Raw genomic sequence first — 13,231 nt, 5'->3', positions numbered from 1 at the left:
ACTAAAATGCTAACATATTATCAGTTAGCATACTGGCAAGATAGCAACATATAACAATATCCATGAATTTTTGTTTTTTATCAACAAAATTGACTATAATGCTAACATACCAACAGTTAGCATGCTAACCAAATAGCACTACGTAAGTAACAATATCCACAGGTTTGTTTTATACCTACCAAACTGACTAAAATGCTAACATACTATCAGTTAGCATACTGGCAAGATAGCAACATATAACAATATTCAATAATTTTTGTTTTTTACCAACAAAATAAACTATAATGCTAACATACTAACAGTTAGCATGCTAACCAAATAGCACTACGTAAGTAACAATATCCACAGGTTTGTTTTCTACCTAATAAACTAACTAAAATCCCCACAGAAAGATCCCAAAACCGGGATTGAACCCAGGACTACTCAGGACCTTCGTATTGTGAGGCAGACGCACTAACCCCTCTTCCACCGTGCAATAACTAAGCCAGAGACTAACATACACGCTATCATCTGTAGGTCCTCTCCAAGGTTTCTCATTGTCATCCCACTGGGTTGAGTTTTTCCTTGCCCTGATGTGGGATCTGAACCCAGGATGGCGTTGTGGCTTGTGCAGCCCTTTGAGACACTCGTGATTTAGGACTATATCAGGGGTCGGCAACCCGCGGCTCTTTCGCGCCTTCACAAAAAAAGAAATCTTTAACATCAATATTTATGGAACATATCCACAAAAAAATCTAGCTGTCAACACTGAATATTTCATTGTTGCATTTCTTTTCACAGTTTATGAACTTACATTCATATTTTGTTGAAGTATTATTCAATAAATATATTTATAAAGGATTTTTGAATTGTTGCTATTTTTAGAATATTTAAAAAAAATCTCACCTACCCCTTGGCATACCTTCAAGTACCCCCATTTGAGAACCACTGCTCTAGAGCTTTTTTTTTTTTAAATATATTTAAAAAAATGGAAAAGACCCCAGGGAGGTGTTTAGGGCACGTCCAACCGGTAGGAGGCCACGGGGAAGACCCAGGACACGTTGGGAAGACTATGTCTCCCGGCTGGCCTGGGAACGCCTCGGGATCCCCCGGGAAGAGCCAGACGAAGTGGCTGGGGAGAGGGAAGTCTGGGTTTCCCTGCTTAGGCTGTTGCCCCCGCGACCCGACCTCGGATAAGCGGAAGATGATGGATGGATGGATGGAAAAAAACACTTTTTTGTTTTAATTTGGTTTCTGTAGCAGCACAAAAATGACACAAACCTCCCTAATTGTTATAAAGCACAATGTTTATATTAGACTGATTAGCGAGCACCGTTTTGTCCTACTAATTTTGCCGGTCCTTGAACTCACCCTAGTTTGTTTACTTGTATAACTCTCCGACTTTCAAAGACGTGTTTTATACCTCTTCTTTTTCTGTCTAATTTTGTCCACCAAACTTATAATGTTGTGCGTGAATGCACAAAGGTGAGTTTTGTTGACGTTATTGACTTATGTGGAGTGCTAATCAGACATATTTGGTCACTGCATGACTGCAAGCTAATCGATGCTAACATGCTATTAAGGCTAGCTGTATGTACATATTGCATCATTATGCCTCATTTGTAGTTATATTTCAGCTCATTTAGTGTCCTTTAAGTCCTCTTAATTCAATTTATTATTCATGACACACTATCTGTATGTAATGTGGCTTTAAATTTTTTGTGGCTCCAGACAAATTTGTTTTTGTATTTATGGTCAAAGATGGCTCTTTCAACATTTTGGGTTGTCGACCCCTGGGCTATATGAATAAATCCAATCCACTTTATTTATAAAGCACATTTAAACAACAATAACGTTTCCAAAGTGCTGCACAGCCATGTTAAAAACAATATTAAACAAAAAAACAATATTATGCTCCACCATCCATCATCTTCCGCTTATCCGAGGTCGGGTCGCGGGGGCAGCAGCCTAAGCAGGGAAACCCAGACTTCCCTCTCCCCAGCCACTTCGTCTAGCTCTTCCCGGGGGATCCCGAGGCGTTCCCAGGCCAGACATAGTCTTCCCAACGTGTCCTGGGTCTTCCCCGTGGCCTCCTACTGGTTGGACGTGCCCTAAACACCTCTCTAGGGAGGCGTTCGGGTGGCATCCTGACCTCATCTGGCTCCTCTCGATGTGAAGGAGCAGCGGCTTTACTTTGAGTTCCTCCCGGATGGCAGAGCTTCTCACCCTATCTCTAAGGGAGAGCCCCGCCACACGGCGGAGGAAACTCATTTTGGCCGCTTGTACCCGTGATCTTATCCTTTCGGTCATGACCCAAAGCTCATGACCATAGGTGAGGATGGGAACGTAGATCGACCGGTAAATTGAGACTATAGAATATGCTCCACCAATGACTGAATAAAACAAAAAGTAAATAAAAATAAAAACAATTATGATTAAAAACTATTTTAAAGGGACGGCGTGGCGCAGTGGGAGAGTGGCCGTGCGCAACCCGAGGGTCACTGGTTCAAATCCCACCTAGAACCAACCTTGTCACGTCCGTTGTGTCCTGAGCAAGACACTTCACCCTTGCTCCTGATGGGTGCTGGTTAGCGCCTTGCATGGCAGCTCCCTCCATCAGTGTGTGAATGTGTGTGTGAATGGGTAAATGTGGAAGTAGTGTCAAAGCGCTTTGAGTACCTTGAAGGTAGAAAAGCGCTATACAAGTACAACCCATTTATCATTTATTTATTTATTTAAAGGGTAAAATCAATTAAAACAGTAAAATAGAAATCTAAGCGTATAAAAAACACAGAGGACAACAGAGGACCACACAACTCACGTAGTGTTAAAAGCCAAAGAATAAAAATGGGTCTTAAGACAAGACTTAAAACACTCCACTGTGGAAGCAGTTTGAACATGGAGGAGCAGAGTGTTCCAGAGCTTAGGGCCGACCACAGAGAAGGCCCTGTCTCCCCTGGTCTTAAGTCTGGTCTTGGGCACCACGAGCTGGAGCTGGCTCTCGGACCTCAATTGGATGAGGTCCGAGATATATTGAGGTGCCGGTCCATGTAAAGATTTAAAAACAAACAGCAATGTTTTAAAATCAATTCTAAAATGAACAGGGAGCCAGTGCAAACTCTGAAGAATTGGGGTTATATGCTGGCGTTTCCTGGCCCCTGGCGTTCTGGACTAACTGCAACCGGGAGAGAGCATTTTGGCTAATGCCTGCATAAAGTGCATTGCAGTAGTCCAGGCCACTTGAAATAAAAGCATGCACGACTTGCTCAAAAAGGTTAAAAGAAGGGATGCACCGATTAATCGGTAACCGAATATATTCGGCCGAATATGGCAAAAAAAAGCCACATTCGGCCTTCGGTGGAATGAGTTAAAAACAAGGCCGAATAGTGGCGTGTGACGCAATTTATTGACGCGGTGACGCAATCAACCAACGTGCGGTGACGTTGGGATATGTTGTGTACCTGTATAAGTGTATGAGGTTACAAGCACACACTTATTGAGATTTAGTGGGGCCTCTGTTTATATTATTAGCCTGTTGTGTAGGCTACCTGTATAAGTGTATGAGGTTACAAGCACACACTTAATTGAGATTTAGTGGGGCCTCTGTTTACATTATTAGCATATCTACTGTGGCTAAGCAGACTTTTGCCAAAAAGACAATAATTCATTTGTTGTGGGTTTATCCACTTTAATGCACTTTATTTTTTTTTTGGAATGCATGTTTTTGTTTGAAGGCCTAATATAAATGAAAAACTTTGTGCTTTTTTTGAAAAGCAAAGGCTACTGGAATATTAAAAAAATGTCAATATTCAATAAAAAATTACTTTATTTGAAAAACGTGTAAATATTTATTCTAGAGCAGGGGTGCCCATTACGTCGATCGCGATCGACTGGTAGATCTCAGAGGGTGTGTCAGTCGATCTGAAGCCAGGCATTAAAAAATAGACATAAAAATGAGCAATCATCAATCATACCAAGACTTCACTTTCGTCAGTTGTTTGACATTCTCGGCACCCGAGGATCTTGTGAGATGACGCTGGCTGCTGCGAGCTCATATTTAAGAAAAAAATCACTAACAGGGCGGACGCAGAGAAACACATTTTATTTCTAGAGACTCCGTACCTACTGTCAAAACTCTAAAGACCGACTGCACAGTTCCTGTCTTCACCATAAAAGACCTGTTTCATCCTGCCTGTGCTAACAAAATAAGAGTCTCAGAAAGCTAGCGTGCACAAGCTAGCAAGCTACGGAGTTTGATGCCAATGTATTTCTCCCCCGCCCTCAGCGACCGCTTTCTCACTTGCTTGCCCACCCGCACAGTCACTGACGTCACTCACCTGCTGCCAGACATCAAAGGGCCACACACATATGCTACTCTCATAACAAAGTGTTTAAAAACGAGTATGCAAGTTGGACAAATGAGATGCCAAATCCAACCACTTTCCTGTGGTATTGGACAGAAAAGAGGACTTTTTTTTCCCTCCATTTGAAAATGCGGACGTTATCATCATTACTGTCTAATTCCAATCAATGCAAGTCATCAGAATCAGGTAATACACCAACTTATATTCTTGTCTTCATGAAAGAAAGGAATCTATGTGTGTTAAACATGCTTGTATTATCATTAAACACCATTAACTTGTTAACAAAAATGTCTCTTTCATAAATAAATAAATATAAATTATAAATAGGAATGAGGTAGATCTCCTCGACTTGGTCAATTGAAAAGTAGCTCGCCTGCAGAAAAAGTGTGAGCGTCCCTGTTTTAGGCTATAATTGCAATATTTAAAAAATTGTGAAAAACTGCATTCATTATTCGATATTTGGTATTCGGCCTGGGCTTCACGGTGGCAGAGGGGTTAGTGTGTCTGCCTCACAATACGAAGGTCCTGCAGTCCTGGGTTCAAATCCAGGCTCGGGATCTTTCTGTGTGGAGTTTGCATGTTCTCCCCGTGAATGCGTGGGTTCCCTCCGGGTACTCCGGCTTCCTCCCACTTCCAAAGACATGCACCTGGGGATAGGTTGATTGGCAACACTAAATTGGCCCTAGTGTGTGAATGTTGTCTGTCTATCTGTGTTGGCCCTGCGATGAGGTGGCGACTTGTCCAGGGTGTATCCCGCCTTCCGCCCGATTGTAGCTGAGATAGGCGCCAGCGCCCCCCGCGACCCTGAACGGGAATAAGCGGCAGAAAATGGATGGATGGATGGTATTCGGCCTTCGGCCAAGCGTTTAAATTTTATTCGGCTTCGGTTTCGGCCACAAATTTTCATTTCGGTGCATCCCTAGTTAAAAGATAAAAACGGTTTAACCTTTACTAAAAGACGAAGGTGATAAAAACACGATTTTAAAACGCTATTGACTTGTTTGTCTAGTTTAAAATGGCTGTCTATAGTGACGCCAAGGCTGCTGACTTTGGTACGCACATCATTTTGCAATGGTCCCAAGTCAGTGAGGGCCGGACCAAAAATTAAAATTTCCGTTTTTCCTTCATTCATTATTAAAAAAATTCTGGGCTAACCAAGCCTTGACGTCACGTAGACAGTTAAGAAGGGGTGTCAGGGGGCCGTGGCTTTTTTTTTTTAAATCGGCATATAAATTTGGAAGTCATCTGCATAAAAGTGATAAAACACTCCATGTTTCTTAAAAATATCTCCAAGAGGGAGGAGATAAAGAGCGATTGGTACAAACCATCGGTAGGGAACCTATGGCTCGCGAGCCAGAAGTGGCTCTTTTGATGACTGCATCTGGCTCTCAGATAAATCCGAACTGACATTGCTTGACACGATAAGTAATGAATAATTCCTCTTGTAATCACAGTCTTAAAAAATACGTTCAAAATATGAAACATTCTCATGCTATGTTCAAAAAGTTGTGTTAATAGGAAGAAGTCATTTATTTATTATTGGTTAGTGTGGGTCTTGCCTCCTGGGGGTTCTTCAGACCACCAAGCACCGACATGAGAGCCTGTTTCAGGGTTACAATCCATCCATCCATTTTCTACCGCTTATTCCCTTTCGGGGTCGCGGGGGGCGCTGGCGCCTATTTCAGCTACAATCGGGCGGAAGGTGGGGTACACCCCGGACAAGTCGCCACCTCATCGCAGGGCCTCAGGGTTACAATATTGTTGTATTTTTCAATAAGTCTCTCAGTTGATTTACAGCAATTGTCTTTTTCTCTTTCGTTCTCGCTCGCACTCTGGCTCCAGTTCCAACCCCGTCTCTACTCCTGGTTGCCGCGACAGGTGATTAGATATCAAAGCCCAGGTGGGCCTTCTACGCACCTGTTGCTGATTTCGAGGCCATTCCTGGCACACCCTGGTTCGCTGCAGGCCCGCAGGCCACGCCCATTTCACAGTTAGCTTCAGAATAACAATGTTATTACAAAAAATAAGAGACCTATTATACTCTAGAAATGTTGGTCTTACTTAAAAATGCACGCGTTTAGTTGTGTTCAGTGTAAAAAAAAATATTATATGGCTCTTACGGAAATAAATTTTAAATATTTGGCTTTTTGGCTCTCTCAGCCAAAAAGGTTCCCGACCCCTGGTATAAACGACTGATTGATTGGACTTGGAGAAGGCATTCGACCGTGTCCCTCGGGAAGTCCTGTGGGGAGTGCTCAGAGAGTATGGGGTACCGGACTGTCTTATTGTGGCGGTCCGTTCCCTGTATGATCAGTGCCAGAGCTTGGTCCGCATTGCCGGCAGTAAGTCGGACACGTTTCCAGTGAGGGTTGGACTCCGCCAAGGCTGTCCTTTGTCACCGATTCTGTTCATAACTTTTATGGACAGAATTTCTAGGCGCAGTCAAGGTGTTGAGGGGTTCCGGTTTGGTAACCGCAGGATTAGGTCTCTGCTTTTTGCAGATGATGTGGTCCTGATGGCTTCATCTGACCGGGATCTTCAGCTCTCGCTGGATCGGTTCGCAGCCGAATGTTAAGCGACCGGAATGAGAATCAGCACCTCCAAGTCCGAGTCCATGGTTCTCGCCCGGAAAAGGGTGGAGTGCCATCTCCGGGTTGGGGAGGAGACCCTGCCCCAAGTGGAGGAGTTCAAGTACCTAGGAGTCTTGTTCACGAGTGAGGGAAGAGTGGATCGTGAGATCGACAGGCGGATCGGTGCGGCGTCTTCAGTAATGCGGACGTTGTACCGATCCGTTGTGGTGAAGAAGGAGCTGAGCCGGAAGGCAAAGCTCTCAATTTACCGGTCGATCTACGTTCCCATCCTCACCTATGGTCGTGAGCTTTGGGTCATGACCGAAAGGATAAGATCACGGGTACAAGCGGCCCAAATGAGTTTCCTCCGCCGTGTGGCGGGTCTCTCCCTTAGAGATAGGGTGAGAAGCTCTGCCATCCGGGAGGAACTCAAAGTAAAGCCGCTGCTCCTTCACATCGAGAGGAGCCAGATGAGGTGGTTCGGGCATCTGGTCAGGATGCCACCCGAACCAGGACACGTTGGGAAGACTATGTCTCCCGGCTGGCCTGGGAACGCCTCGGGATCCCCCGGGAAGAGCTGGACGAAGTGGCTGGGGAGAGGGAAGTCTGGGTTTCCCTGCTTAGGCTGTTGCCCCCGCGACCCGACCTCGGATAAGCGGAAGATGATGGATGGATGGATGATTGATTGAATATGTGTTAGTTTGGTACCTACGATGTACCCGCTTGGTGGAAACGAGACTAACCTGTGCAGATCATCGGGGTCACAGTTGGAGAGAAAGGTGGACACGGCTTCGGCCACTTCCTGGTTGGACAGGACGTCCCACAGGCCATCAGTGCCCATCACCAAGACGTCGTCGGCGCCGTGCTCGTACTGCGTCAGGTTGTACACCTTCACCTTCGTGCACCAAATGTGGGTTGGTACACAAAAAAAAGTGTTTTTTCCCCTCCATATTTGCAGGTTATACCTCCGGAAGGCAGGACAGGAAGGGTTTGATGTAGATGTTGGAGTCGTGAACTTTGAGGTCGTGGTCGCCGAGCCCTCGGGTCACACCGATGGTCGCCAACACCCGAGCCTGGGAGAGCAAAACACCATCAGCCAGGGACGAAAGTGTGTCCAGTCCGGTGCGTTTTATTTACGCTTACCTTTTTCCCCTCGCCGTATATCAGCGGGAACTTGAGGTCTTCATCTTCAACGGTCTTGTATGCCCTGCAGGTATAATATATGACGGCCATTTTTCTATATCACTGTGTCACTGCAGGGGAGGAGGCGGAGCTTACCATCCGTTCATAGTAAAGTCTCTGTAGAGCATCCTCTTCCCCACCTCTTTCCTCTGGACCCGCCGTGGGAATTCCAGGTGCGTGAACTCGTTTCCGAGCAGGTGGGGCTGCATGAAACCCTTGGAGGGGAATATTGTTGTTGTTATTGCATGTACAAATACATGTAGCGTTCTATAAAAGCAATATCTTCATGGGGGTTTATGATCGTTACTTCATTATATTAAATTCGAACATATCTTAAAAAATGGGATTGTTCAGACATAGTTAATCCTTTTTTAAAATTGCTTTAATTATAATAAACAGCTTTCTATCTAATTTCGAAATGTTCAACACAAAATTATAATTGTTTAGCTCGGTTGGTAGAGTGGCCGTGTCAGCAACTTGAGGGTTGCAGGTTCGATTCCCGCTTGTGCCATCCTAGTTACTGCCGTTGTGTCCTTGGGCAAGACACTTTACCCACCTGCCCCCAGTGCCACCCACACTGGTTTAAATGTAACTTAGATATTGGGTTCCACTATGTAAAGCGCTTTGAGTCACTTGAGAAAAGCGCTATATTAATATAATTCACTTCACTAATAGCAATAATAATACAAATTAAAGGCTATAACTTCAAATCTTTTCCACACAAAAAAATAATAAAGCAAATACTACTTAAATTATTGTTTGTAGTAGGTTATTATTATTTAAAAAATCCACTTTACAGATACGTAACAATAATATTTCTTAACTTTATGGACACAAAATACAATACAATAAATATATCTGTCCATCATTTTTTATTGTATGTTATATTTATTTATTTATTTTTTGATTAAAATGAAAAAACATACTTCCTAAATGTACACCCGATTACTGATAATACTAGCAGTAATCATAGCATTACTTTTTTTTCACACAACTTGATAATAATAATAATAAACATATTGCAAGTTTTTAAAAAGAATACAATAAATAGTGCTTCTATTTAATAAATATTCTTGTATGTTATTATTTTAACAAAATATATTTATATTTTAAAATTAAAATGGAAAAAAACATTCTTTATGAACACCTGATTACTGATCATTTTAGCAGTAATAATAGCTCTGTTTTTTCACACAACAGAATAATAATAAACATATTGCAGATTGTAATTTCAAAACTTTTCCACACATAAATAATATACAAAATATTAATTTCTTTCACAGTTTTCTTTCCAATTATTGTTCAAATGTTTTTTATGTACGAAATACAGCTATTTCCGAAAATACATTTAAAAAGTAGTTTTTGTAAGAGTTTTAGTAACCTTTAACTTGTTTTGAAAGGTTTTATTATTTATAAACCAAATGATCGGTTTGAATTGATAATCGATTCCGAATAGAATCATCAGCCCACAAATTGAAAATGAATAGAATTGCGAGTTGTTGTAAGATTCATATCCCATATGTATATATACATATATATACATATATGTATGTAAATACTGTATATATATACATACATACACTATATACATATTAATATATATATACATATGTACACACACATATACTGTATATATGTATCAGAATCAGCTTTATTGTCATCACGCAGGGTATATAAATATATATATATATATATATACATACATATACATACATGTGTATATACATATAAACATGTGTATATAATTATTTCAGAAATATACTTTATTACTGATAATATAAGCAGTTTAAGCATAATTTTAGCTGAGCATTTTTCCAAACAAAATAATATAAAAAATATTGCAGACCCAATTTCCAACTTTTTCCACTAGAAAAAAGTTATATATAGATACTGCTTCTATTTAAAAAAAGTTGTAGTATGTTATTATTATGATTATTTTTTAAATACATTAATATTTTTAAATTTAAACAAAAAATATCCTTTGTGGTACCCTTGATTACAGACAATATTAGCAGTAATGATAGCATTGTTTTTCACACAACATAATAGTAATACATAATTTCAAACCTTTTCCAGAAAAAAATATAGAATTCATATTAATTACATTCAGTCTTTTTTTTTTTTAATACATATAATTATTGTTAAAATACAACTATTTCCTAAAGTAAAACAAAATTATTTTTTTGTTTTTTTAGGGGTTTTTATAACCTTTAGGCTCTTTTGAAAGGTTTTATTATAATTTATATACCAAATAATACATTACAAAAATCGGTTTGAATTGATAATTGATTCTGAATAGAATCATCACCCCAGTAATTGGAAATGAATCAAATTGTGAGTTGTTGTAAGATTAATATCCCATATACAGTATACATAGTTCTTTCAGAAGTATACTTTATTACTGATATTAGCAGTAATTATAGCTCAGCATTTTCCCAAACAAAACTAAAATAATATACATGCAGGTTGTGATGTCAAACAATTCCCACAAAAATGTTAGTCGCGATAGCAGCATTAATGACAATGACATTAAAAAAATTATCCAACTCTTACAGCATACTTGCCAACCTTGAGACCTCTGATTTCAGGAGGTGGGGGGTGTAGTTGGGGGCGGGGCAATGTTGGGGGCGTGGTTAAGAGGGGAGGAGTATATTTACAGCTATCCATCCATCCATTTTTCCACCGCTTATTCCCTGTGGGGACGCGGGGGGCGCTGGTGCCTATCTCAGCTACAATCGGGCGGAAGACGGTGTATACCCTGGACAAGTCGCCACCTCATCGCAGTATGTGTAGAAATCTTTATTTATAATTGAATCACTTGTTTATTTTTCAACAAATTTTTTGTTATTTTTATATATTTTTTTCCAAATAGTTCAAGAAAGACCACTACAAATGAGCAATATTTTACACTGTTATACAATTTGATAAATCAGAAACTGATGACATAGTGCTGTATTTTACTTCTTTATCTTTTTATTTCAAGCAAAAATGCTTTGCTCTGATTAGGGGGTACTTGAATTAAAAAAATGTTCACAGGGGGTACATCTCTGAAAAAAGGTTGAGAACCACTGCTCTAAAAGCCGTAGATGTTATTGTCACATATGCATGCACAGTAGATGGCAGTATTGTCCTGTTTAAGAGTGTCACAACATTGCGGTTTACGGCAGACGAACTGCTTTACGGTAGACAAAAACGTGACTGCTGTTGTTGTTTGTTGTTGCCGTGCAGGGAGGACGTTAATGAGACTGCCTAAAAATAAACCCACATAAGAAATCAAGAACTCACCCTCGATCATTCTACAGTTATAATGTCATTGGGCAGGCATGCTGTTGATATTGTGGGAAAGCGGACGTGAAAACAGGCTGTCGACACGCCCCCTCCAGCTCCGTCTGAATTTCGGGAGATTATTGGGAGAAAATTTGTCCCAGGAGGTTTTCGGAAGAGGCGCTGAATTTCGGGAGTCTCCCGGAAAATCCGGGAGGGTTGTCAAGTATGTCTTGCAGTAATATATTTTACTTTTAACAAAACACACAAAACTACTTATGAAAAAAATTAAGATTTTACCAAGAATTGTAGCCGCTGTCGCTCTGATTCTGGCGTGAATTCTGCTGACATGGGAACAATGTCATTGTTTCTAATGATAATGGCCCTGAGAAGGAGATACACAACATTCAGGTTAGGATACACTTTCAATTTGGAACACACACACACACACACACACACACACACACACACACACACACACACACACACACACACACACACACACACACACACACAAACACACACCTGCTGTCGCCTGCGTTGCCGACATAGAGTTTCCCCAGCAGGTAGACCACAGTGAGAGCCGTGCATCCCCCTGAGATGTTGTAGCCTTGCTTCTCCTTCTCAATCTGAGCATCCTGCACACAACAAATATCATACAGATGTACATTTTGTCTCCCTCTAGTGGTGACAAAATGCAATGGCTGCCTACCATCTCTTTAAAGGCATTCTCTATAGCTCCAATCACCAAGCTCTCATGCTGGATCTTCTTCTCGGTGAAGAACCGAGGAGGGGGAGGCGTGCTGCTCGGCGAAGCCGGACTACCCGCCGCGCCCCGTAGCGAGGCCGCCCGCGTCAGAGCGCGGTTCGGGCCCGGCGTGTTGCCCTGCTGCAAGAAGGGGTTGCCGTCTGGCTCCTCCCCCAGGATGGTGGGCGGCAGAGAGGCCAGGTTGTGCAGGATCTCGATGACGGCCTGCAGCTGGCAGGCGATGTGGTGCTGGAGGAGGCGGGAGGCCACCACGGCGGCGCCTGAACCAGCGTGGCCGTCAAACAAGGCCCAGTAGTGGAACACGAGTCCCTCGTTGTCCTGTAAACACACACCCCAGGATATGATCTTTTGTCCTTAAAATGTAATCCAAACAACAACAACATACCGTATGTCCTTGAATTGCCGCCGGGTATATAGTATGTGCCTACCTAGAATTACTGCCGGGTCAAACTCGTTTCGCAAAATAATTAGCGCATGCTTCGCATTACCGCCGGCTCAGGATTAACGCCGGGTCAAACTCGTTTCGCAAAATAATTAGCTTATACCTACCATTACCGCCGACCCAGGATTAACGCCAGGTCAAACTCGTTTTACAAAATTTTATTTTTATTAGCGCATGTCTAGAATTTCCCCCGGGTTAAACTCGTTTCGCCAAATAATTAGCATATGCCTAGAATTTCCGCCGGGTCAAACTCGTCACGTCACGAGTGACACTTCACCTGTCATCATTTTTAAAATGGTAGAGGCTGATTTCAATCATTTGAAATCGCATAAAGGGAAGAAGATTAAGAGCTATTCAGTAGGATTTAAGGTCCAAGCTATTGAATATGCTAAAAAGAACAGTAAGCAACTATGTTTTATTAATATACCGTAGCTGTGTGTGTCAAATATGAGTCATTAAATGACTCCCGCCTCCTGGTGGTAGAGGGCGAAAGTGATCCTTCTTGCGACTACTTGGCTGCAGAAGAAGTGACAACAAGCAGCAAGAGTGAGCAGCAATCGTTTATTCTCTCCTCTCGCTTGCACTTTTAACATGGAGGATTACATATCTAAAATAAAACAGTTTTTTAAACTGGACTTTCAATCGAAGCAGGAGGTAATAA

General features: G+C 41.8%; 2 protein-coding genes across 2 annotated transcripts in view; one reads left to right on the top strand and one right to left on the bottom strand.

Annotated features, from left to right (window-relative positions):
* Positions 1-13,231, bottom strand: part of LOC133561197 (protein phosphatase 1H-like) — a 53,088-nt gene that overhangs the window by 7,427 nt on the left and 32,430 nt on the right. The window contains exons 3-9 of the mRNA XM_061914495.1: positions 12,072-12,446; positions 11,885-11,997; positions 11,660-11,744; positions 8,192-8,310; positions 8,057-8,120; positions 7,879-7,986; positions 7,657-7,808 (exon numbers count right to left, since the gene is read on the bottom strand). Coding sequence (XP_061770479.1) covers positions 7,657-7,808; positions 7,879-7,986; positions 8,057-8,120; positions 8,192-8,310; positions 11,660-11,744; positions 11,885-11,997; positions 12,072-12,446 — 1,016 coding nt within the window. The remainder of the gene's footprint in view (positions 1-7,656; positions 7,809-7,878; positions 7,987-8,056; positions 8,121-8,191; positions 8,311-11,659; positions 11,745-11,884; positions 11,998-12,071; positions 12,447-13,231) is intronic.
* The window catches only part of il17rel (interleukin 17 receptor E-like), a 70,079-nt gene continuing 64,410 nt past the window's right edge, over positions 7,563-13,231 (top strand). Inside the window, exons 1-2 of the mRNA XM_061914496.1 lie at positions 7,563-8,035; positions 8,173-8,268. The gene's annotated coding sequence lies outside the window, so the exon portion shown is untranslated. The remainder of the gene's footprint in view (positions 8,036-8,172; positions 8,269-13,231) is intronic.

Source organism: Nerophis ophidion, linkage group LG10 (assembly GCF_033978795.1).
Source record: "Nerophis ophidion isolate RoL-2023_Sa linkage group LG10, RoL_Noph_v1.0, whole genome shotgun sequence".
Classification (NCBI taxonomy): Eukaryota; Metazoa; Chordata; class Actinopteri; order Syngnathiformes; family Syngnathidae; genus Nerophis; species Nerophis ophidion.
This window is presented reverse-complemented; position numbering and strand designations above follow the sequence as displayed.